General features: G+C 39.2%; 1 protein-coding gene across 1 annotated transcript in view; it reads left to right on the top strand.

Moving 5' to 3' along the window:
- The window catches only part of C11H1orf87 (chromosome 11 C1orf87 homolog), an 81,059-nt gene extending 59,057 nt beyond the window's left edge, over window positions 1-22,002 (top strand). The window contains exons 9-12 of the mRNA XM_003921492.4: window positions 2,255-2,319; window positions 10,432-10,511; window positions 13,795-14,002; window positions 21,589-22,002. Coding sequence (XP_003921541.3) covers window positions 2,255-2,319; window positions 10,432-10,511; window positions 13,795-14,002; window positions 21,589-21,749 — 514 coding nt within the window. The 3' untranslated portion in view covers window positions 21,750-22,002. The remainder of the gene's footprint in view (window positions 1-2,254; window positions 2,320-10,431; window positions 10,512-13,794; window positions 14,003-21,588) is intronic.
- Window positions 22,003-23,942: the final 1,940 nt, after the last annotated feature.

Here is a 23,942-nt window from a genome sequence, read left to right as displayed (position 1 = left end):
GAGATAATGCACAAAAAGTACTCAGAATATTCACAACATGCCATTTTAACTTGATAAACTCAGTTAAGGTGGAACTGAACTGAGGTCTGCCTGAGTCTAGAATGAGGCTCACAGAAGTCCTCCAGTCCTGTCCTGTCTGGCTTGATACTGGAGGTTTGGTACTTACTTTTGTTATTAGAATTATAGTGCCTATTATGACAACTAGAACCCACTCCCACATTTAAGTTGTCAACAGCATTTTGAAGGTCTTGGGGTAATGTTAAAAACGTGGGAGAAAATAAATATTTTATTAGAAGGTTCTTAAAATTTTTGTTGGTCATGTAAGTCCTATATCATTCAAATCAAGCAATATCCAAGTTAATAGTTAAAATTTTTCCCTCAATCTGCTTCCCCTGCTGTCAGCATATAATCAAGAAGGAGCAGGAAAGTTTCTGATGCCATTTTATCCAGAGCCTTATGTCACATTATATCTGATATCTAAGAGAACACTACCTGATAACTCCTAACAGATCTGAAAAAGTAAATGTTGTGTGATGTGTAAATATTAATGAATATAGGTTTGTTGTTGTTGTGTGTGATTTTTTTTCATCAAAGGGTCAGATGGTTCTGTAGCCATAAACCTGGACATTTTTAAAGGGTCTGAAAATAAATTGCAAGAAGGGCAGAAGACAGGAGATGCTTCTATTGTAGTTTATTTGCAGATCTATGCTGATGTCAGATCTTTATATAATTATTAATATTCTGCAAGAGTGCTTGCTATTTCTTGTTCAACTATCTCTTACTTTCCTAGACCTGCAGTATCTGATACAGTCATCAGTTTTTCTGACTGGTAGTCCTGCGTATTAATCACTTATCTATTCATGTACCTAAAATGGCATGAAACTCTGGAGGCCGCATGTTCAAAGCCCAATGTCAGGATACTTACCCTGACCAAATAATTTCTCTAAATTTTATATCATATATAGGAAAGGCGTCATAAAGTTTAAGCAAAATAAACTAGCTACCTATTTAATTTATCATTTTCTTTAAAGATAATAATATTATACGACATTAGAACTTCTCCTTTACAAACCAAGCTTGCTCTTTATTTTTGCTTGACTTCTTCTGATGGACAATATGGAGAAAGATAAAGATACTTGTTGAGGTTTGGTAGCTAGCAACAGAAACTGTCTTTTGCTAAAATAATCAAGAAGAAATACTTTCAAAGAATATGAAGTAATACAAAATTGGAGGAAAATAAAATTTCAGGAAGGACCAGAACAAAAGATTAAGACAGATAGAGGCAGAGACAGTGGGAGAGAGAGGAGAAGAGAGGGAGGGATAAAGGGAGAGAAGGATAAGTAGATTGAGATTAACAAAAGGAGGTGAGTCACAACATTGGCTAAGGTAGGGTATGGGACTTTGACTATATCGTAGTCTATCCACACTGTATCCAAAAAGAAACCAGTAGCTGTCACCCCAGAGAAGAGTATATTTATATATAAATGGAGGATGGATGCTGGACAAGCAAATGTAAGTGATTTTCAATGTTGAAGTTTTACTAAAGTACTTTTTAAGCTTTAAATGATTACCTGGTTGTCACTTGCAGACATACTACTCAATGTAATTTAAACTTGGGAATTTACTGACTATTGTGTTCTTGCACTCAGCACCCATATTTATCCACTTCTGTGATTTTTCTGCATTGCAATGCTTTCCATACTTATGAAGGTTAAAAAGAACTTTTCTGAAACTCTCTTGACACTAAGCTCTAGAACTGTTTTAAGTTCTATAAGTGAGATGCAATTTCATGAGATTTGAAAGGCAGAAGCATCGGTGAGAGGCCAGTGACACAGTTTACTTATTTATTTACAACAACAGCAGTAGCAACTCCAGAAACTGGCAAGTGTTTGTTTTTCCAGTGGCCAGAAAGCAGTGTGTACTACCTGATGACAACTTCATAGCTAGGGGCAACTGAGACATCAGCCAGATTTTCCTGCTGTTCCCTGATCTCTGGACCACATCTGCTGAGGCTGGACCCTGAACTTAGCGACACCCTCCAACTTCCGTTCTAATGGCTTTGCAATAATTCCCTATTTAAAGACCTTTCTAATAAAGATATATAAAGTAGTTTCTGTTTCCTGCATTTGACCCTAAATGATAGAAGTATCAAAAAGTGTATTCAATGTCACTAACAATATAAACAGAGCTTCATTGGACATTTTTTCAGGGCAATCATATTGATTACCACTTTATGTTTCCTTTTCTTGCACAGATGGCAGAATTTTGTTGAGATGCTGAGCAGAGCTTCTGCCGATTTGTTATCTGATTTGCCTACAGGTGGGTTCCATTATTTTTTTGCTCCAGAGAGACCTTCTATTTTCCACAGCTATTGTTGACTATGCTGCCTAGCTCGAGTGGTTTTCTTGTTGGGTTTCATCTCATTTCTCTCAGAAATGTAAACAGCTCCCCAGTGAAGGAAAAATGGGCGTGAAAATCACCTTAATGGCTCTTTTTTTAGCCCAGTTGGATCATAAAAGGCACAATTCTCCACGTTTTATTTTATCATGAGACATTCTCTAGTGGTAGCCCTTAAAGATGAATGCAGAACATTTATAGATGTTAGTATTATTTACTAGAATTTCAGATGCGCAGTCACTTAGATAAAAGAAGCTCATAGCTAGGTATTTATTCTACTGATGTCTCAACAAAAAAAACTTCTGAGGGGTGTGTGTGTGTGTGTGTGTGTGTGTGTGTGTGTGTATGTTTAGTGTAGTTTCTTTGTAAACATTTTTAAAAACGGAGATAATAGATTCTCCATGGACTATTTAATTAAATTACAATATAACCAATTGATAAACTATGCAGTTGTAAAATAACGTGGCTGGGTTGCTATAGGAAGATTTCCAAGACATATTATTAAGTGAAAATTGTAATGATGTGTTGGGCAAAATATTTAGCAATTAGTAACTTTTAAATATGACAGGTAAAAAAATATGCATTGATATTACTCTGCTGTTGTAGTTTTTCTGTTTACTACATCCATCAACCATTTACTGATTGCCCTTTGGATCAAAATACAAAGTACCGAATGTGTGTGTGTGTGTGTGTGTGTGTGTCAGTGTCTGTGTCCAGGATTAAATAAATCAGTCTGTATCCAACTGGAAAAACCTAAGAAACTTTACTAGATATTTCAGACAGAGGGAATTTACTGCAGGGGATTGGTTATGTAAGTATCCTAAGGCTGAAAGATAAGAAAGGATATGATGAATACATACATTTCCCAGGGCTGCCATACAAAATACTGCAATCTTGGTGGCTTGAAACAATAGAGGTTTATTCTCTCACCGTTCTGGAGACTGGAAATACCAGGGTGTATGCCGGGCCAGGCTCTCTCTGAACACTCTGGAGAAGAGTTCTTTCCTGCCTTTTTCAGCTTGTAGTAGCCCCAGGCCTCCTTTGGCTTGTTATTGTGTAACTCCAATCTCTGCCTTTGTTTTTACAAGGCCTTCTGTCTCCTCTGTGTCTCTGTATCCAAGCATTCCTCTTCTTTATCTTATAAAGACACCAGTCATCCCAAGTAGGGCCTGCCCTAATCTAGAATGACTTCTTAACTTGATTACATATGAAAAGATCCTGTTTCCAAATAAGCTCAGATTCACAGATACCAGTGATTAGGACTTGAACATATTTTTCAGGAGGACACAATTCAATCCACTACAGGGAGCTAATCCAGACATTAGTAACCGTAGGAAGCAGCTACCACCTTAAGGCTGAGAGAACATGGAGAAAGGGGTACTACCATCAGAATCTAGTAGCTAGAGTCACCACACAGATGATTCTAGGGTCTACAAGGAAATGCCAAGCAGCTAGAGGAAGGATTTCATAGGGGATTCCACACTGCTGATTCTTGGACTGCAACATAGTTTAAGGCTCTAAGAAAGAGGCTGTGCTTGAATCTCTTAAAAAGCATCATGCTTTCAGTGAGGAGACTATTGAAGTGATGCCATGTGGCTGTTCATCTGACCTGAGGTTTCACACATGGCTAGGGTTGACAGTGCTGAAAAACGTTGTAGCAGTAGCTCTTTTCTATCAGATGATGCTAGGATCATCTGATAGGTCCTTACATGGCTTTCCTCTGAGAGAGTGTGTGTGTGTGTGTGTGTGTGTGTGTGCATCCCTGGTGTCTCAATAGGTCTAAATTTCCTCTTCTTATAAGAACATCAGTCACATTGGATTTGAACCCACCCTAACAGCTTCATTTTTACTTAATCACCTCTTTAAAGACCCTATCTCCAAATTTGGTCATGTTCTGAGATTAGGGATTCAACATATAAATTTTGGACGTGGGGGCATGGAACACCATTAAGTCCACAGCATATGGAATAGCAAAAAAAAAAAAATGTAAAAAGATAAATTGAAATCTCATAAAACTAAATAACTATTATTTTTGAATGCCTATTATTTCTCTCTGACTCATTTTTCTAATCTCTAAAATGGGAAAAATTATAAAAGAAAAATGCAAATCTGCCCTATTGATCTTATACAGTGATTATGGTTCTGACAAACAAAATAGGCAACACTAATTTTTTTAAGTAATGTGTCACTTTCCAGAGCTACATACTTGGGGTATTGTTGCTGTTGTTGCATTGTTGTGATAGCTCACTACTTACTTACTTAGGCAATGTCTTGGTCTCTTCCCATTTCTGTACTGCTGGATCTATGATGACTAAATGGTCTTAAGCATTAAGTGAGCCATTTTTTCTGCCCCTTCTTTAGCTCCACAGGTAAATGTTATGAAAGTGAAGGAGGAGCAATATACAGAAACTAAAGAAAGTTACTTTTTATGGATGTGTAGCATTGTGAATTTTCTCTTTCCTAGAACCCCTCTGCACTCAAAGATGCTTTGATAACCTAATTAAAATGACTCATTTTATGGATACTGCCTTTATTAGAAAATTTATATGATTAGGAATCATAAAAATCCTGGGAACTTGTTTTTCAATGTATACATAATTTTCACATAAATACTTAATATCAATGACTTACACTAATGACAAGGAGAGACTACTTTCTAGCAGGCAAAACTTCCTGGCGAGAACAACTAAAAGATTAGATAAAATACAAAAGAATATTTGTTTGAGACTCTTATTTGGAATTCAAATTAAGCTACCAGATAGAAGAGGGAGAAAAGCTCTCTGTGGAAGGAGGTATCATACAAAATCACTTAATTTTTCCACACAATTATGTTCAACTTCAATTAAAAATTGCCAGGGATGACATAAAACAGGATGTAGATTTTGAAATAATAGTAATTAATATGTTCAAGAAAATAAATGACAAGATGGGGAATTTTCAGCAAAGAATTTAAATCAAATGGAATATCTAGACTTAAATATATAAAATTTAAAATTTAAAAACTCGACAGATGGGTTTAACAGATTAGACATAACTGAGGAGAGGACTAGTGAACTGTAATATAGTTCAATAGAAAATAACCAGATTGAAGCATGGATGAAAAATTAGGATATAATACACTACAAACTATGTAAGAGTCTGGGTGTGGTGGCTCACACAGTCCTACCATTTTGGGAGGCTAAAGTGGGAGAATCAGTTGAGCCCAGGAGTTTGAGACCAGTCTGGGCAACAAGGTAAAATCCTGTCTCTACAAATAATAAAGAAATTAGCCAGGCATGGAGGTGTATGCCTGTGGACCCAGCTACTTGGGAGGCAGAGGTGGGAAGATTGCTTGTGCCCATGAGGTCGAGGCTACAGTGAGCTCTGCTTATATCACTGCACTCCAACTTGTGCAAAAGAGTGAGACCGTGTCCAAAAAAAAAGTATATAAGACTCACATAGGAAATGGTGACAACATCCAACATACATGCAACCGAAGTCACAGAAAAATAGGAGAAAGAGAATAAAGCTGAAGTTGAAGCAATTGTAACTGAGAAGTTTCCAAAAGCAGTAAAAGACTTTAAGCCACAGATCTAAGAAATATGACAAACTCCCATTAAGACAAGTATAAAAAGAGCTTAGGCCCCTCTAAATATGGTAAGGTCTAAGGTCTAAAATAGTATTTCACAAAAATGAAGTATGACCTCAAATTTGAATCTCTTCACTGTGGAGCCTGGGAATGAGAGAGAGGAAGAAGATGACACAGAAAGCAAAAAGCAGAGCTCCAGCATGGTTGCTGACAAGGGACAATTCAAAGGAAATGAAGAGTAGCCAAAGAGGCTCATTGACACCCCTCAAACATTTCTTTAAGACTTATCTATAACTCGAGAAAACAGAAAAATGGTGAAGAGTTGGCCACCCTTTTACTAAGAAAAAAAATACTTATACCAGTTACTAATGAGAACTACTTCTGTCGAAGGGACAGAAAATCAAACTCAGTTGGCTTAGACAATGTAGAGATTTTGGTTTATTTAGCTGAAAATTCTGGCAGCAACAAGGACTGCAAGAATGGTTTGGTCTGTAGCCATTCAAATGTCAAAATCAAGGATCTGCCTTATTTCTGGCTTTCTGATCTGCTTTACCTGCTGTTGGCATCATCTTCAGGCTCTACATGGTAGTAGACATCCTATAATAGCAAAATAGCTATGGTAGCTACAGTCATCACATCTTCACTGCACACTCTTCGGACAGGTGTTCTCCCAAGGAGAGAACTTTGCTATCTAAGGAACTGTAGCAAGTATTTCTTCTCATATAGAGGCTCAGATTGAGTTTTATGTACATCGCTGAACCAACACTGTGATTGGGATATCATGATAGGTTTAAACTAATCAGAGATCAAGCTTGGACTTGGAACTGGAAAGTCAGTCCAACCAAACCATAGTGCACTGGGGTGGAATAGGAGTAGTCACCACAAAGCAAAATTTGGTTGCTATCTTCAGAAGGGGTTAATGAAGGAGAGAATCATCAGAGGAAAAGAAAAATGAATGCTGAGAAGCACACACACTCACACAAACACAAACAAATCAGCTTCAGTCACATGGCATGACCCATAGGGCTTTTTAGCCCTGTGAACACTTCACCCTTTTCTCTTCCTTTTTCATTCTGCCTCACCCAGGCTCTGCTCTCAGTTGTTGCTTGATGCACCAATCACTCCTGCCTCACGGCCTTTGCCTTTGCTTAACATTTTCCTCCAGTGATCTTTACTCACAGATTTTCACAGCTTGCTTCCTTGTTTCTTCTCTGTTCAGGATTTTATTTAAATGCCACTTCTTTAAAGAGGTCATTGGTAAACTCCCTATCTACAGTGGCAACTGTCATTACTTTCCACACCCCAATCACTGGTTTTGGTTGTGTCTATAGCACTTATCACTACCTGACATTCTTTGATGCATCTCTTTGTTCTTACCACTAGAATGCACACTCCATGAAGGAAAGTTTCTGTCCTATAGTGCCTAGCATATAGTAAGCACTTAAATGTTTGTTACATGAATGAATTAGTTCGAGTCACAGACATAACCCTGCCTCTGTCATCTTAAGGAGGGAACTAACACGTTCATTGCCTCAGTTCCTCATCTGTCAAATGGGTATTTCTACCTCACAGGGTTAATTCTTTAGAATATGTGGAAATGTCTGCCATTTATAGATATTTGACATACATGAGTTTCTTTCTCACAAAAGCGTCATTCAGTAGGTCCACTGAAGCCAGAAGTTTTTATTAAAGTCAGTTGTTCTCTATCTTGGTTTTACTTTAGAATCACCTAGGGAGGGTAAAAAGTACTGAGCTGGGTTCTCACCTCCTGAGATTCTGACTTAATTGGTCTGGTGTGACGCCTGAGCACTGTACTTTTCAAAGCTGCCCAGGTGGGTCTAACATGCAGCCAGTGCTAAAGGCTACTGATTTCAAGTCATTAGTGAGGGCAGACAGGAGCGCTGGCTATGTGACTATCAGAACCCCTGGCAACCCTGTAAAACCTGGCCCTTTCCTCACCTGGAAATCTCTAGAAGCCAGCTTGGCTTATTTCCTCTGGTACAAATCTTCAACTGGCAGACTAGACAGATGGTTATTATTTATCCTTCTTGCTGTGTTAGAAAGAAAAAAAACAGCTCTGCCTCAGGTTTTTCAAACAATTTTTACATGTGCAAGCCATTATATGCTATTAGGTATTAAGAAGGAGAAAGGGAATCATAAAAGAGACCAAGTAGGCTAGTATGTATTTTTTCCTAATGGAAGTTTGAGTGCAGACAGCAGAGAAGAACTGGACGAGGACAAAGTCTAGGCTCTAGATCTTACTTTTAAAAGAATGATGCATTGAACAGTATCCCAAAAAATGTCTGGTACATCATAATTCATATTAGTTTATCTTCTCCAGGGAACCTCAATTTGCTTAAGGGCATGTAATAATAATAACGCAACAACAGATAATAATACGTTATATTGAGCATCTGCCCTGTGTTAGGCATTTCACATAGGGTTTTTGTTAATCTCCACAATATTATTGCAAATTTCTGTAATTTCACAATTTAAAGAATTAGGGTCCAAGAGCTTGAAACTGGTAAAGAGAAGAATCAGGGTTAGACGTTAGTTCTGTCTGTTCATCCTCCTCCCCTTACACCACATACGGCTTCCAGAATCCCTTTCACTGGAGAGCTGTATGATTCAGAGTACTTTGAACCTTTTATCCCCCATATTAAACAGAAAGCTTTTCTTTCACATATTGGTTAAACTAAGCAGTAGCCAATGCTACTAGGTGAGGATGGGTTCTCATGACAACTTAAATGTTCAACAGATCAAATAAGATCTGCCTTGAGGGGGCTGCTCTAACTGGATGTCATGATGCTCTTCTTTTAGCTGCTATTACAGTTTGCTCTATATAGCATCTGGGGTAGACATGAGAGGATAAAGAAATACAGAGAAAAATCACTCCTTTCCCAGGGCTGGAAAAGGAATTGGAGAAACGACACTATATATCTAGTGACTTTATTTTTCAAACGGCATATTAGGACACATGATCATTCATTTATTCACCATGCATTCAATGAGTATTTAATTCTAATGGAGGTGCTGGGGTTTCAAAGAGGATTATGAAATCACAAATCTTCTTCATCAAAAAATTGAGGGAGAACTTTCATAGTGATTCATAAGTGTAACGCTAAAAGCCCATCTAACTAAAGGCTTTAAAATTGATAAGGGAATTTACGTATAATAAAAATATCCTTACCTAGATAACACTATTAGTTAACATTTACTGACCACTTGCTATGATCACGTGCTTTACACTTTCTATTCCATTTTACCCTTACAATAACCTATAGGTGTCATTATCCCCTTGATACAGAAGAGGAAACTGAGGCACAGAGAGGACAAGTAATTTGCTCAAGGTCATGCAGCTAACAAAGAAAGAAGCCAGGAATCAATGCCTAGGCATCTAGCTCCAGAGTTTATACTCTCAATCACTATGGTACACTGCCTCCTTTGTTTAAAATGTATTGATTAAATCATTTTTACTAAAAATAGTGAGACTCAATTTAGAAATAATATATATTTGTTAATGGCATATCTGAATTATGCACTGAATAATGAAGCTGAGGCTCCCCGAAATCTGTTCTGTACCGTCAACACACAGACTTGCAAAATACATAAGTCACCAAGTCAGATGGAAGGTACTAAGTGATCAACGAAGGATACCTGCAATAAGGCTTAGAGGATTTCCACAGGTCTTAACGTCCATTTTTTTCCTGCAACCCATGGAAATCTCTTCTATTCACAAAGGCAGCAACCTGCAGCAAGTGATACCTGGAAAACAGAATCGATTGGATTATGGATGAGGCTGTTCAACCTCTTCCCATGCTGTACCACTGACTATTGAAAGGAGCAAGGAAGGAAGATGAGGAAGTTTGTGCCTGGTCCTTTGGGTGCACATGTGTCTAAAAGGAGGGGCAGAGGTTCTTAAGAGGCAAAACAACAGGACAACTCCCTAAGTTATAAAAGCCTTTCTTAGTCAGGGCCTTGCTACAGGCTCTTGTCTCTGCTTTTCTGAAACTCTCTGCTCTGTGTGCATCACCACCATCACCTTGGCCCGGATAATAACTCCTATTCAGTAGGGATAAATGCCACGAACACAACTAAAACCAATCCTTCAGTTTGCAAATTTGTGTCACTTCCTCTGAAACCCCCACCACTGTTACCTCTGCCCCAAATAAGTTTAATATGTTCATATTTTCTCATATTTTTCTTTTATTTATAGTAACTTGTAACTAAATAATAATTTAGAGCCACTGTTTGCCATCTACTTCCAAATCTGAGGTCCAGCAAGGTAGGAACCAGGTTTTTCTCACTCATCAGTGTGTTCCCGTTACATAACACAGTGTGAACCACAGAGCAAAGGCTCCGTTTTTGTTGTTGCTGTTGACAGGTGTATATGTGTGTGTTAAATGAAGAGATCAGGCTCAACCTTTCCTTTTTTTTTTTTTTTTTTTTTTTTTATTCTTGTTCAGGGAAGAATGAAAAGAAAGCCCCTGCCCCTCCAGTGGAGCCTGAAGTCCCTGAGTTGTCTCAAAGCAAAACTGAACATATGGTATGCACCTGGGTATATAGAGTTTGGGGGAAGGTTTTCATGGATACTTGGCCTTTTCTCTGATGCTGGACAGGGCCCTCTCCTGTGGGTTTTGGTTTTCTCCCAAACCCTTGATGTCAGACTGTCTTTGACTTCAAGATTCTCCTTGGGCAAAGAAGGGAGGAAAAAACAACTCCTCGAGTATGGGTTAGCTTCTGTCCTCGCTGGTTTGCAAGAACCTATTACCATCACTTGCTGATGGGCTTGCCAACTGCCCCAAGAAATTGGGCTTGTAGCACATGTCTGGATGTCCTTCCAAAGCTTGTGACCAATTCACAAACTGCCATTAAAATAAAGAGTGGTTATGAGCTCGATTTTAACATCTTAATTCCAACTTCCAGAAACTGGGGGTGACCTTTGCCCCAGACATCACATTTTAAAATGTAATAGCCTCTCTGATTAAAAAGAAGAAAGAAAGAAAAAAATCTGGCAAGCAGTTAAAACCCATTTTAATATTCCCAACATTTCGCCAGGAGCCGTTGTAGACAGAATTTAAAAACAGGCTGAGTTTTTCTGTTGTTGTTTTTTAAATGCCCGGATTAGAACATAATTCATCTTAAAATGACGGGAGGCCTCCTCATGCACTTCACACGTTGAAATATTTTAGAAAATAGTACCCATTTTGGCATGCCTCTTGCCATGCAAGAAACAACAGCAAATGCTTTTCTCCTTGAGTGTTAAGTCTGTTGTGAATAAGATTATAAAAAATATACTTTGCTCTTTTATTTTGCCTCTTGTTTAAGAAATTTATTGCATCTCTGTGATAATTGATTCTTCTCACATTCCTGTACAAACAGAATTGATTGCCCCACTTTTTAGAAAGGGAAACTGAAGCAGGGGGTTGGTAAAGCAAGTTTCCTATTGTCCCTGAGAAAATCACTCATTCATTCACTTATTCATTTATTAAACATGTCTTGACAACCTACTGTGTGCCAACCACTAACCAGCCCTCAAGGATACCTTAAAAACTATCTCACAGTCCCAGCCTCTGGATCTCTAGTAGAGGTGATACTGAAACAGACATAGACAACATCCAGTAGGAATGCTGTGATGGATTGAGGGGCTACAAGGAATTGCCTCTTGACCTTCCTGGGCCTGTTGAGGAAAGCTTCCCACAGGAAGTAAACAATTAGCTGAGTCTTGAAGAGTGAGTAAGAACGCAAACAATCAAGGCGTATATGTATGGCAAGAAGGGCTTTTAGAACAGAGGTAACCGCATTATAAACGCAAAAAGGTATAAAATAGCTTCAATTTTTCAAGTTTTGCTGGCCAAAGAAGAAGATGTATATATATTTTTTTGTCCTATACACATATATAGGACTAAAAGAGCATAAGCTGGGGAGATAAGCAAGAACTAGAATATAAATGGTTTTGTGTGCCAAGCAAGGAATGTGAACTTCATCCCGATACAGCGGGACCAAAACAGTACATAATTTGTTAGTTACTTGCTTGAGCCTGATTCAGTTCCCTACAAATCTCCCCTTTCCCTTGTCTTCAGTGGTCAAAGAGAGACTGTTGAACTATCTAAAGAAATATAAAACTACTTAAAATTAATTTCTCAGATCCAAGGGCACCTGTGATCTCTCTAAAATCATCCATCAAAATGTATGCAAATGTGCATTAGTCTGGTCAGATTTCCTAAAGCTTTCATCTGATTTCTAAAGTAGTCCAATGCTTTAAACCAAGTATAAGAATCACTATTCTAATTTACTGTATAAAAACTTTCTGCTTTTCCCAAAATTGATTCTATCAAAGTAGAATTCTTTTTATAGGAATTCCTTAAAACATACAAGTTGTTTGTCATCCGTGTGAGTACAATTTCATATAGCAATCCATGATCTCAAACAAAAGAATTCTTTACATTCCCCAGCAGCAGCTTAATCCGTGTTTGTTAACCAACTCAGAACTTGGCGTCTTATTAAACTTATGATTCTTTAAAGCTCTGGGATTCTCACAGCTTATATGTGAGAAGTTTGAGACAAAGGTACAAAATTGGAAATACTCAGGCATTTGAAAGTTGGGGGAACACAGATGGTATACAAAAGTTAGAGGCATAATTTTATGGTGAATTAGTTAAGAATATTTAGATTGCAATGAACAAAACCAACTGTACTAGCTTAATTTATTGGAATAATAGAGAAGCATATTATGTTCCCAAAGGACAGAAATGCAACAATGAACTAAAACCAGAGATTCTAACACCAAGACTTCCTATATCTGTTTTTCTTCTCTCTGTTATCAGCTTCATATTCTCTGTCTTTCTCCACATAACCAGCTTTTTGTCATTTGCAGCACACAAAATGGAAAGCCTGCTAGAGTTCCAGTATCTCACACAGAATCACCTCCATTTTTCTCTCACAAATAGTACCAAACTTCCTGGAAAATGGGTTTGTTGGCTCATTTTGCATTAGATGCCCAGTCCTAAACTATGCAAATAGAACATGGCAGTTCTTTCTACAGCCATATGGATCAGCAGAAAGGGCAATTTCTGCAAAAGGTGGGCTGGGCAGATCAAATAATAGAGGCCCACTTGCTGCACATGGTAAACGTCAGGATGCCTTACATGGCACTGCTGGTGCTGACAAGTCTATTAAATTCTAAAACACCTGTATTTTATACTGCCCATGAGGTTAGGACACTAAGGTGAGCTAGGCTTTATGCCCTGCTTCTTGTCTTGAGTCTACTATAAGATGTGTGTGATCTTAGTAAACTGCTTGTACTTTCTGGGCCCCAGCTTCCTTTGCTGAAAGAACAGGACTGGCAGACTAAGAGTGCTTTAACATCCTTTAAAATAGATCCACAAGCCTAAGATAATATCACTATTGTTTCAATTGTCTTTTGTCAAAAACCTCAAACTCACAACCCAGAGGTTTTTCTATCAAGAAGTATGAGCACTGTCTGAAGTCCACCCCCTGCAGACTCCGCTAGTACAAAACAGAGTAGAACATCATGAAAAGTTTCAGGCAGTTACAAAGTTCTTTGCTTCATGCAAGTCAAAAATGAAAACTGAATAAAAATCATGATGTCACCCTTCTCTTCAAACACACACACTTAACATGTTTGTATCCAGTAAGATTTGGCAGATATGATCTTATGGCACTGAAGATTTGAAGCTCGTCCTCTTAGCTTTCCAAAGTCAAACCTTGCAATAAATCTTGCTAGTTGTGTGGCCTCATCTTCGGCCAAAAGACTGGAGAAGCTCTGGGTGGTGAATGTGTTGCCAATGCTTGTGTTGTTTTGGTAGAAAACTCCAGAAGAGGAGCTGCAGCCAGAAAGCTCTCCTGCCGAAACTTCAGCTCCCAAAGATCCTCTGAACTCTTTAAAGATCAGGCCCGTCTCCCAGCCCTTGGTGAACCCAGCCGTAAAGAACGAGGTTGAAGAATGTGAAACGTGGATAGACAGGTTCAGGAAGCTGGAAAACGCCCTCTACCTGTGTGATCTGAGTAACACAGGTGAAGTATGAATTTTAAAGCTGGCATAGCTTTCTAATTGTGTTCTAGTCTAGAGGCAGGCACCTCATTTTCTTTCACCTCTTGAACAAATGATACAATTAGTATATAAACCATGTGCCCTGCACTGTGCTGAGCACATCAGGAAATATGAAGATGAATCAGAACTGAATCCCATATCGGGTTGATTATAATTTCTTTGTGTTCCCAGTGCCTTCTGCACCCTACTGCCAAAAAGTAAACCCGCAATCCAATTTTATAATTCCCCTGATTAAAATACTTCAGCGACACCACACTGCTAAGAGAATGAACGCCAAACTCCTTACCAAGGCTGTCTGGTCCCTATCCACCTGGCCAATCTCTTCTCCTACTATTGATAGTCTCTCAGCATGTCCTGCCCAGTCATAACGAATAACTTACCTTGCCTCAAGCAGGCCCTGTCTCGCACATGCCTGTGCCATTTCTAACTCCCAGCCTTTCATCTGAGCTGTTTGTTTCCCCTCTACCTACCCCACCCCCTGCAAACTCCCCAGCTTGTCCTCTGGCTAATCAATGCCTTTACATCTTTTATGTGTGAATTCAAACATGATTCCTCTGAGACTCCCAGACAGATCTAGGCCAACTTTCCTATGGCCTCTTAGGATTCTTTAACATTCATCATCATTTGCAACATATTGTATGTTTTTATTTAGGGACTTACTACTATCTCACCAGTACACTATATTCCTTTTTTATCCCTGGCACCTTGCATAGTGTTTTTATTTTAGGAAACAAATACACGAGCCAATGTGCATAAATAACCGAATTCAAGAAAGATGGTGATAAATGTTTTAGAGTATGCTATGTGGGCATTCAGAGAAAGGTGAATTTCTTTCTGGCAGGGTTATCAGGGAAGGCTCTGTTAATGTTAAATTGATCATTAAACTTAAAATGCAGTTTGGTCACAAAGGAATGAAGTAGCCTTTTCTGGCAAAGGTGCAAATGCTGTGTGTGAAGCTCCGTGCAAGGTGCTCAATATAGGGGCTATTAAAAAGAATATTAAATAATAAAGATGGAAGTAGAATGGGGCCAGATATTGAAAGATTTTCAATGCCAGACTAAGGAATTTGGAGTCAATTCAAAGATAATGAGAGCACAGAGAGTTTCTAAGCAAAGGAGTGTTGTGATAAAGTTGTACCTCAGAAGGATCCTTGATGACTATGTGCAGAATGAAAGAAAAAGTGAAATAAGGGAAAGTGGAAAGGAGAGAGAGAATGAATAAAACAAAATAAAATAGAACCAGGTCAGAAACCTGGGAAAAGAGGGAACAGATAGAAAAGCGCATGGTCCCAAACTGTCATATTTACTTATGTAGCGTGGTTCATGAAGAGTTGGTATACACATTAGTATATCTAGAAGTAATCTTATGGCAATAGCAATGTCTGTCTTTTCATTCTCTTTGTGTGTTTTTGTTTTGCTTTGAATTTCCAAGGCAACTTAATTCTAGACCACAGGAAATATAATTTCCTGTGGATTTGCCCTACCAAATCCAAGGACTCTTAATAATTATACCAAAGAGAAATAAAACCTGAAAATTTTAACTGAAAGACTCACCTGGTTGAATTATAAAGTTATTTATTAAAAATCTGTTATGAGCCAACACCATGTTAGAGGCTGAACCAAGAGGAAAACCGGAAAGGGTGAGACATGATCTCTGGCCTCAAGGAGCTTACCTTTAGGTAAGACACAGAGACTGGCAGTGGTTCAATGCCAGTAACAAACAAACAAAATTAAAATACAACATCAAGTATTACAAATGAAGGCATATGGCTAGGCATGGTGGCTCACGCCTGTAATCCCAGCACTTTGGGAGGCTGAGGTGGGAAGATCACTTGAGTCCAAGAGTGAGACAAATGAAGGCACAAATGAGAATTCAAGAGTCAAAAGGAAAGTGAAGGTCTGAAAGGAGGCTCACCGTCTGGTGTGAGGCGGGGACCCAGAGAGGGCTCCATGGGAGAGAAAGAACTTGAGCTGAGACTTCAGATGACATAGACTTTGGATAGTCAGACAGGTCATTCCGAGTTTGAAGTCATCTTCTGCAAAAGTTAAAAGGTGAGAATGTGTATGATGGAGAAGAGAGTAGGAAGACAGGACTGGAGGTGCACATTGGATGTATAGTAAAGTTGAGAACCTATTATGAACCCTGAGGGATAGGATGAGGCTTCATTCTCTACCCAATATCCAGAGACACATGCAGAGGAGGGCATAATGCAAACAAAGGTGGAGGATTCAGGGAAGGCACTGGAGAGAAGGAGATGAAAAGGTTGGAATAACCCTGAGTCTAGGTATTCATACCAGTGCTGTGAGTGTGGTGATGAGGTAACAAGCAATAACAAAACAATTTTTTTTTAAAAAAAAGACACTTCTAAAGAAACAAATGCTTAGTTGTGACAATGGATGATGGATCATAAACTTCGTTGCTAAGAGACTCTCCAAAGACTGGGAGCTTTCTCATACTTCTGAACCGTTCTGAGGAAAAACGGAGTTTGTTGACTTTGGAGGCAGATTCCAACAGATTTGAAATGCCTTTCTCATGGCCTCTTCACTATTTATGCCTGTTTTCTCTGTTTCCATGAAATTCATTAGTTCCTCAACAGCCAAGGAATGTGTCAGCCAGATCTGGGAAAATCTACAACTCTTTAATGAGGAAAGAGGATTAACTGAGGTCACTTTGTTGGTTTATTAAGCCACAGTACTTAGCAGACCACCGTAGCCCCATTCTAGATGCTGAGCAGATGATACCTGCTTTGCCCATGGATGAATCACTGTTCTTTATTATGTGCAAAGAAATATGTAGGCCAGCATGTTCTTCATCCAGGATGAGGACAGGCCATCCATCATCACATCACTGTTTCTGGGAACCTACTGTGCTTATTCTCTAATGGGGGTTGTCAACAAAACAGCTTTGAGGAGAAGGGATAAGGGATGACTATGAATAACTGGTCATGTTTTCTAAAGAAAAAAAGAGTGGTTGAGATAAATGTCTGGGTGAATGTTGCATTTGGAATTTTCCCAGTGAACTAAAGGCTAGATAGAAAACGTTTTAGAGTTCAAGGAGGAAGAATGCAACTAGAGCTTTAAAGAAATCCCTCTGCATGAGTCTGGACTTTACATACACTACATCACTAAATCCTCACATCAACAACATGCTGAAGGATTAGTATCCTTATTTACAGAGGAGAAAGCCAAGCTCAAAGTGGTAAAATAATAGCCAGTAGGATGGTGAGCTGTAACTCAAGCCCAGTGCTCTGTGAATCCCCACTACACCAAGCTGTGAATCCCCACTACACCAAGTCCTATGACATACTAGAAAGAGCACAAGATTTTGCTTGCTTTTTAATAAGAAGATTTAGATTCAAATCCGGATGCCACCAGTGGTTGATCTGTAAAAGCCAGTCATTTACATTCACTGAGCCTGTTTCCTCATCTATAAAATAATACTGATAATAATGAAACATAATTCCCAGATTTGAGAAAGGATCAAATGAGATAAGAGACTGAAAGTTCTTTGTAAACTGTACAGTGAAGTGGATTTTTAAAAGGTTCTTATGCTCGAGTGTGGTGGCTTATGCCTATAGTCCCAGCACTTTGGGGGGCTGAGGTGGGTGGATAACCTGAGGTCAGGAGTTCAAGACCAGCCTGGCCAACATGGTGAAACCCCATCTCTACTGAAAATACAAAAATGAGCCACGCATGTTGGTGGATGCCTGTAGTACTTGGGAGGCTGAGGCAAGAGCATCACTTGAACCTGGGAGACCTGGGAGACAGAAGTTGCAGTGAGCCAAGATCACACCACTGTATTCCAGCCTGGGTGAAAGAGACAGACTCCATCTCAAAAAAAAAAAAGAAAGAAAGAAAGAAAGAAAGAAAAGAAAAGAAAAGAAAAAAAAGCATTCTTATTATTTCTTTCATTTTGGTTCTGGTTGGAAAAGACAGGCTTTCCAACACTAAGATGGATTGTAAGGGCTATTCTATGAAGCTGTTCTGGGCATACCCTAATGACAGAGTAAATTAGACTGATACAAATTTCATTCTTCTGGACTTTTTGCTTGACTCTAGGAATCTTCTATCAAGGATAAAGCTTAGAAGATAGAAAATACCACTGTGATTCCTAGATGTATTTTTAACATAACTTTTAATTTTTAATTACAATATAAACTAAATGATATAAATGTTAATCAGTTATTTGTAATGTTTATATATTTCTAAATAATGATGATATAATTATAATTAGCACATTATTGAGTGCTTACTAGTACTGGATACTGTATAAACTTAATATTTTATTGATTTCCACAAGATTTAATTACCCCTATTTTCTCTTTCCTCTTTCTTTACCTCTTTTTTTCTTCTTTTGACGTTTATTTACTTATTTATTTGAGATAGGAGCCTCACTTCGTTGCCTGGGTTGGAATGCAGTGGCATGATCATGGCTCACTGCAGCCTCAACCTCCTACGCTCAAGCGATCCTCCCACCTTAGTCGATGCACGCCACCACATCCAGCTATTTTTTCTTTTTCTTCTTCCTTTTCTTTTCTTTCTTTTCTTTTTTTTTTTAAATAGATATGGGGCTCTTGCTTTGTTATACAGGCTGGTCTTGAGGTCCTGGCCTCAAGCAATCTTCTCATCCTTGACCTCTCAAAGTAGTGCTGGGATTACAGACGAGCCACCACACCTGGCTACTTTCTTGCTTGTTAGGCAGGGTCTTACTGTGTTACCCAGGCTAGAGTGCGTGGCTATTCACAGGTATTATTATAACACACTATAGCCTTGAACTCCTAGGCTCAACAGATTCTCCCATCTCAGCCTATTGAGTAGCTGGAGATATGGGCACACATCACTGTACCTGGCTAATTATCTATATTGTAAAGCTGAGGAAACTGAGGCTCAAAAGTTAAAGTAACCTCCCCAAGGTCTTACAGTCATAAACTTACTCCAAATCCATGCCTTGTATTTCCAGAGGCAAGGTATGAGGAAATGGCCAGAGGAAGCAAACCTAGACAGGACTGAGAACAGCCATCCTAACCAGAGAACTTCAAAGATGCAATTGGCCAACTCAAAGAATGAGAGTTACATAAATGAAAGGACCACTGTTTTGATGAGAGAGGTAGAAAATAAATAGGCAATGGACAAACCAGAACAGAATAGAAAATGATCATACTGGAATAGAACAGAATAGATTAGAACCCCACCTGTTGTGGCCTACGGCTAAGAATAACCATTAGACAATAGTTGAGAGGGTGACACCATGCTCAATAGTACTTGCACATTTAAAAACGGTCATATTTTATATCTTAAACTGAGATAATAGGTACCTACCAATGCCCAACTCTAATGGACTAGTAGTGGCTTTTCTCAAAGTGACAAGTCACTGCCTCTGGATTCTTTAAGAGAGAATTTCACTATCACTCTTACAGTTATGCACACATAAAGGAGAGTACAGGAGGTCAGGCACAGTGGCACATGCCTATAATCTCAGCACTTTGAGGCCTAGGTAGGAGGATTGCTTGAGCTCAGGAGTTCAAGACCAGTCTGGGCAACATAGTGAGACTTCATCTCTACAAAAAATAAAAAAGTTACCGAGAGTGGCGGCACATACCTGCGATCCCAGCTACTCATGAGGCTTAGGTGGGAGGAGCACTTGAGCCCCGGAGATCAAGGCTACAGTGAGCCATGATTATGCCTCTGCACTCCGGCCTGGGCAACAGAGTAAGAACCTGTCTCAATAAATAAATAAATAAATAAATAAATAAATAAATAAATGACCCCTACTTGAAGCAGTCTCTTCCCCATCATTTCATAATATACTGTAGTGGTTAACCTTAGGCAATCAAGAGACTTGCAGTCTCTCGGCTTTAGTTTCTCCCTCTATGAAATGGGTTATTGTAAGGATTCAATTAGTTAATATTGGTGAAATGCTTGGAGCAGTTCCTGGGACATAGTAAATTTTATATTTAAATACTGGTTATTACCATTATTATTGTACCCTGGGACATAGTTCGTGGGACACAGTAAATTTTATATTTAAATATTGGTTATTATCATTATTATTATGGTTAATTTTCTGCATAACTCCTCTCTCCCGTGGTTGAGAGAACTTCCAGAGCTAGTATAGCAATTCCTTAAATCTCCTATATTCCCAAACACAGTATCTGACACACAGAAACTCACAATTAGGGGCTTGTATATGACTTATTGATCTTCAGTGATGCCATGATCCACATTGCAGCTCCTCCCAACAACCATCAAAATCGACTCACCCAATCTTAACGTGGAAAGCATACTGACATTGGTATTAGTGTATATAATGTGAAGGTAGCAGAGCATATCCTGCAATCATACACGTTACCAAATCTTATGCAGATTCAAACTCTGAGCTATGAGAAGTTAGATGCTGGCCGGGTGCCGTGGCTCATGCCTGTAATCCCAGCACTTTGGGAGGCTGAGGCGGGTGGATCACAAGGTCAAGAGATCGAGACCATCCTGGCCAACATGGTGAAACCCCGTCCCTACTAAAAATACAAAAAAATTAGCTGGGCGTGGTCGTGCACGCCTGTAGTCGCAGCTACTCAGGAGGCTGAGACAGGAGAATTGCTTGAACATGGGAGTTGGAGGTTGCAGTGAGCCGAGGTCACTCCAGCCTGGCGCCTGGTGACAGAGTGAGACTGTGTTGCAAAATAAATAAATAAATAAAAATAAAAGAGAAGTTAGATGCTTTACTTGTGACTGCACAGCAAGCTGGAGGGAGTCATAGGACAGTCAATCCTCTGCATCTTTGCATTCTGCATCTACAGATTCAATCAACCATATATCAAAAATATTTGAAAAAATAGAAATAAATTACAATAATGTGACAACAAAAATAATACAAATTTTAAAACACAATATAACAACTATTTACATATCATTTGCATTGTATTAGGTATTACATATAATCCAGAGATGGTTTAAAGTACACAGGAGAATGTGTATAGGTTAGACGCAAATACTACTCTTTTTTTATGCTGGGGGCTTGAGCATCCATGAGTGTTGTTATCAGTGTTGGGGAGAGGAATATCATGGACCCAATCCCTGCGGATGCTAAGAAACATCTATAAATACTTTTAGAGAAATGTATTTTAAATATAAGCTATTTAATCCCTCCATATTTTGGAATGTGTTTGGAGACTTTAACAAGATAAAAAGAAATCAGGACAATGAGCAATTACTTTTACTAGGCAGCCCCAGTGTTTCAAAAATTGGCCATTGGCTTTACAAGTTTCATAGCTACAAAGAAAAGTTTAAATTGCTTTAGAATTTACCTGCGGCTCTTACTGGATCGCATCTTGTTCTCTCTCCGCTGAAATCACCCTCAGATTCTTCCTGAAATCTGTGATGCATACCCACAACTACAAATATTTTTAAGACATCACTTGATTTTTAAGAAGCTTAAAGTTGCAAAATATTAGCATTTAGTCTTTACCTGGAAGTCATTCAAGCTAATATATAGTTTTCTCTGTTTTCCCTCCTTCCTCTTTAAAAATCCTTCCACCTACCCCATCCAATCACAGGAGTTCTGGAGAAGGAACGAGCCAGACGCCTCATTCACAACTACAATCTCATTTACAACCTGTCCCTGAGCCCTCGGAAAATCGACCAGGCCTTGCACAGATTCCGTTCGGGAGAAAATATGCTCTTGGAGCCAGCACTGCGGTACTTAAAGGAGCTATGATAACAAGCCCATATTGTGAGAACAGATGTTTCCCTTATCTCCCTTTTTACCCAGACACGTGTCTCTCCCCAGCCTGGGTGCAGTGGCGGAGGCATTGTCAGAGTGGAGGCCAACGCAGCAATTGTAGATACTTTTGATTTGGGCTTGGTTTCTGGCTATGATGCTTGCTCATAAGCAGCTCAAAGTGATCAGAGGAAACCCAGTTTTCTCTTCTGATGTGGCAAGAACCCAGCTACTTAGAATCTCCTTCTGTTTTAATAAAGCTTATTATTAATATTACGTTTGATTTTTTCCTGCGTTGCTAATCAAACAATGTTGTTTCCAACCCCACAATTCCACATAGCAAAAAAACATTACGTGTCTCCACTTCCCCACAGTGCTGGAACCTAGTAGACCTGTATACATCGTTTTGGATAGGTAAATCATCTTTTCTCCTGGTCATGATTCTAGGATGGATTTCCACGTTAGAAGAAAAATAAAGTATTACCAATACATAATCTTAATCTTAAGCAGTTGCAGAACAATTTCAAGTGAGATTTTCTGAACAAGTCCAATATTTTCTGCAGTACAAAACTAAGCAATGTTACACTGTCTCCGGGGATATTTTCTCAAAGTCCCAGATGGAAGTTTTGAGGAAGGACTCCTTGGGACAAAGGGTTTTGGGAATAGGTAACATTCTCTGCTCCGTCTGGGCAGGAAACCCAGGTGAAACTTTCTACCAGTTCCCATAGTTCTTCTGCTCTTAACATCCCCCTGACTTTGCACCTCCCACCCAGCACAAGCACACAGTTACACACGTATCACACCATCCAGGTAGCATGAGCTCATTGAAGAACACTGGCCTGGAGCTTCAGAGACAATGTGCTCCCAGCACCATCACTAACACTGGGTGACCAGGGTGCTGAGTTTCCAAACTGTGTGCGAGACAAAATGAACAAGTTAGGTCAAGGGGGAAATCAGACAGAAAACCCTCTGAGCATCCCTTTCTATCCATTTTATAAAACGAGGTGCTTCATGTACTCCTATGGACAAGACCTCAAGAACAAAACTATGTGGATCCACCAAAATCAGTGCTCTTTAAGGATCTTCTAGTCTGACCTGCTTTGGTTTTTATAATCCTTAAGTTGCCCAGAAAAAATGACTCTTGAAGCTGACTGTTGAAGCTGACCTTTCTAGAACCCTTGGACTTTTTAGCTGTCTTTTAGGTTCAAAAGAGTAAACACATAGACATGGCTTTTTCATTCTACCAAAATTCCAAGTAAGGGAATTAGAACAGTAGGTCAAAAAACCTAATACGCATTGAGCAACTATTGTGTTTGAGGAACCTGACGTATTTCGTTTGGTCCATCAATAAGCCAGGTTTCACGGCTCTATTTCACAGATGAGGAAACAGGCTCAGAGATGTGAGGGTGAGAAAACTGTTGGGTTGTGCCAGTTAATATTTTTCAGAAGGTTAGTGCTTCCTGGGAAGGACTGGTCAAATGATAGGGAGAAGGTCCCACTTTACCCTTCTTTTCTGAGAGTAAATGGGTTGGAGAGGCAGTTTGGGTAACAGAAGGCCCTAAACCTGAAGCTGGGGTTATTAGACAAAATCATAAGGTCCTGAACAGCAATGATTTTACCTTGTCCAATTCTTAATATCAAGTATCTAGTATAGTTTCTGGTAAGTAGCCTCAGCATCACCAAGCTACAGAAATGTAGGGGCTGCATTTAAATAGGAATACAGCATGAAAAGTGCCCCAGAGCCACGTGACCACAGGTTATGCATAACCTGGATCCTATAGTCTTGGCTAAATGAATACTTCTATAAGTGGGGTAACTTTTGCCAGATCTAGATCCACAGTCACCCTACCACCTCGCCCCCACTCCCGTATTTTCACAGAGAGTAGAAAAAGAATAAACAGGCTTCAAAAACAGCCAAAATCTAGCTCTTGCACTTAGTGGGTGGCAGCCTTGACAAGTTGCTTAATCCCCTGGAGTTCAGTTCCTTCATCTATAAAACAGAAGCAATCGCATCTGTTTGTAGGATTGCTATAAACACTGAAAGCAATTCCATTTGGACAGTTCCTTGCATGCAGTAGAGACAGACTTTTCTTATGTCCTTTCTTTTAGCTGCTGAACATTCAAGAAGTTTCCAAATAACTAAACAATGGTCTATGTGAAATGGCATAGGGAAGTCAGGCCACTACTGCA

The sequence above is a fragment of the Saimiri boliviensis genome, chromosome 11 (assembly GCF_048565385.1).
Source record: "Saimiri boliviensis isolate mSaiBol1 chromosome 11, mSaiBol1.pri, whole genome shotgun sequence".
NCBI classification, from domain to species: Eukaryota; Metazoa; Chordata; class Mammalia; order Primates; family Cebidae; genus Saimiri; species Saimiri boliviensis.
Note: the sequence above shows the minus strand (reverse complement) of the source record. Positions and strands in the feature narration are given on the sequence as shown.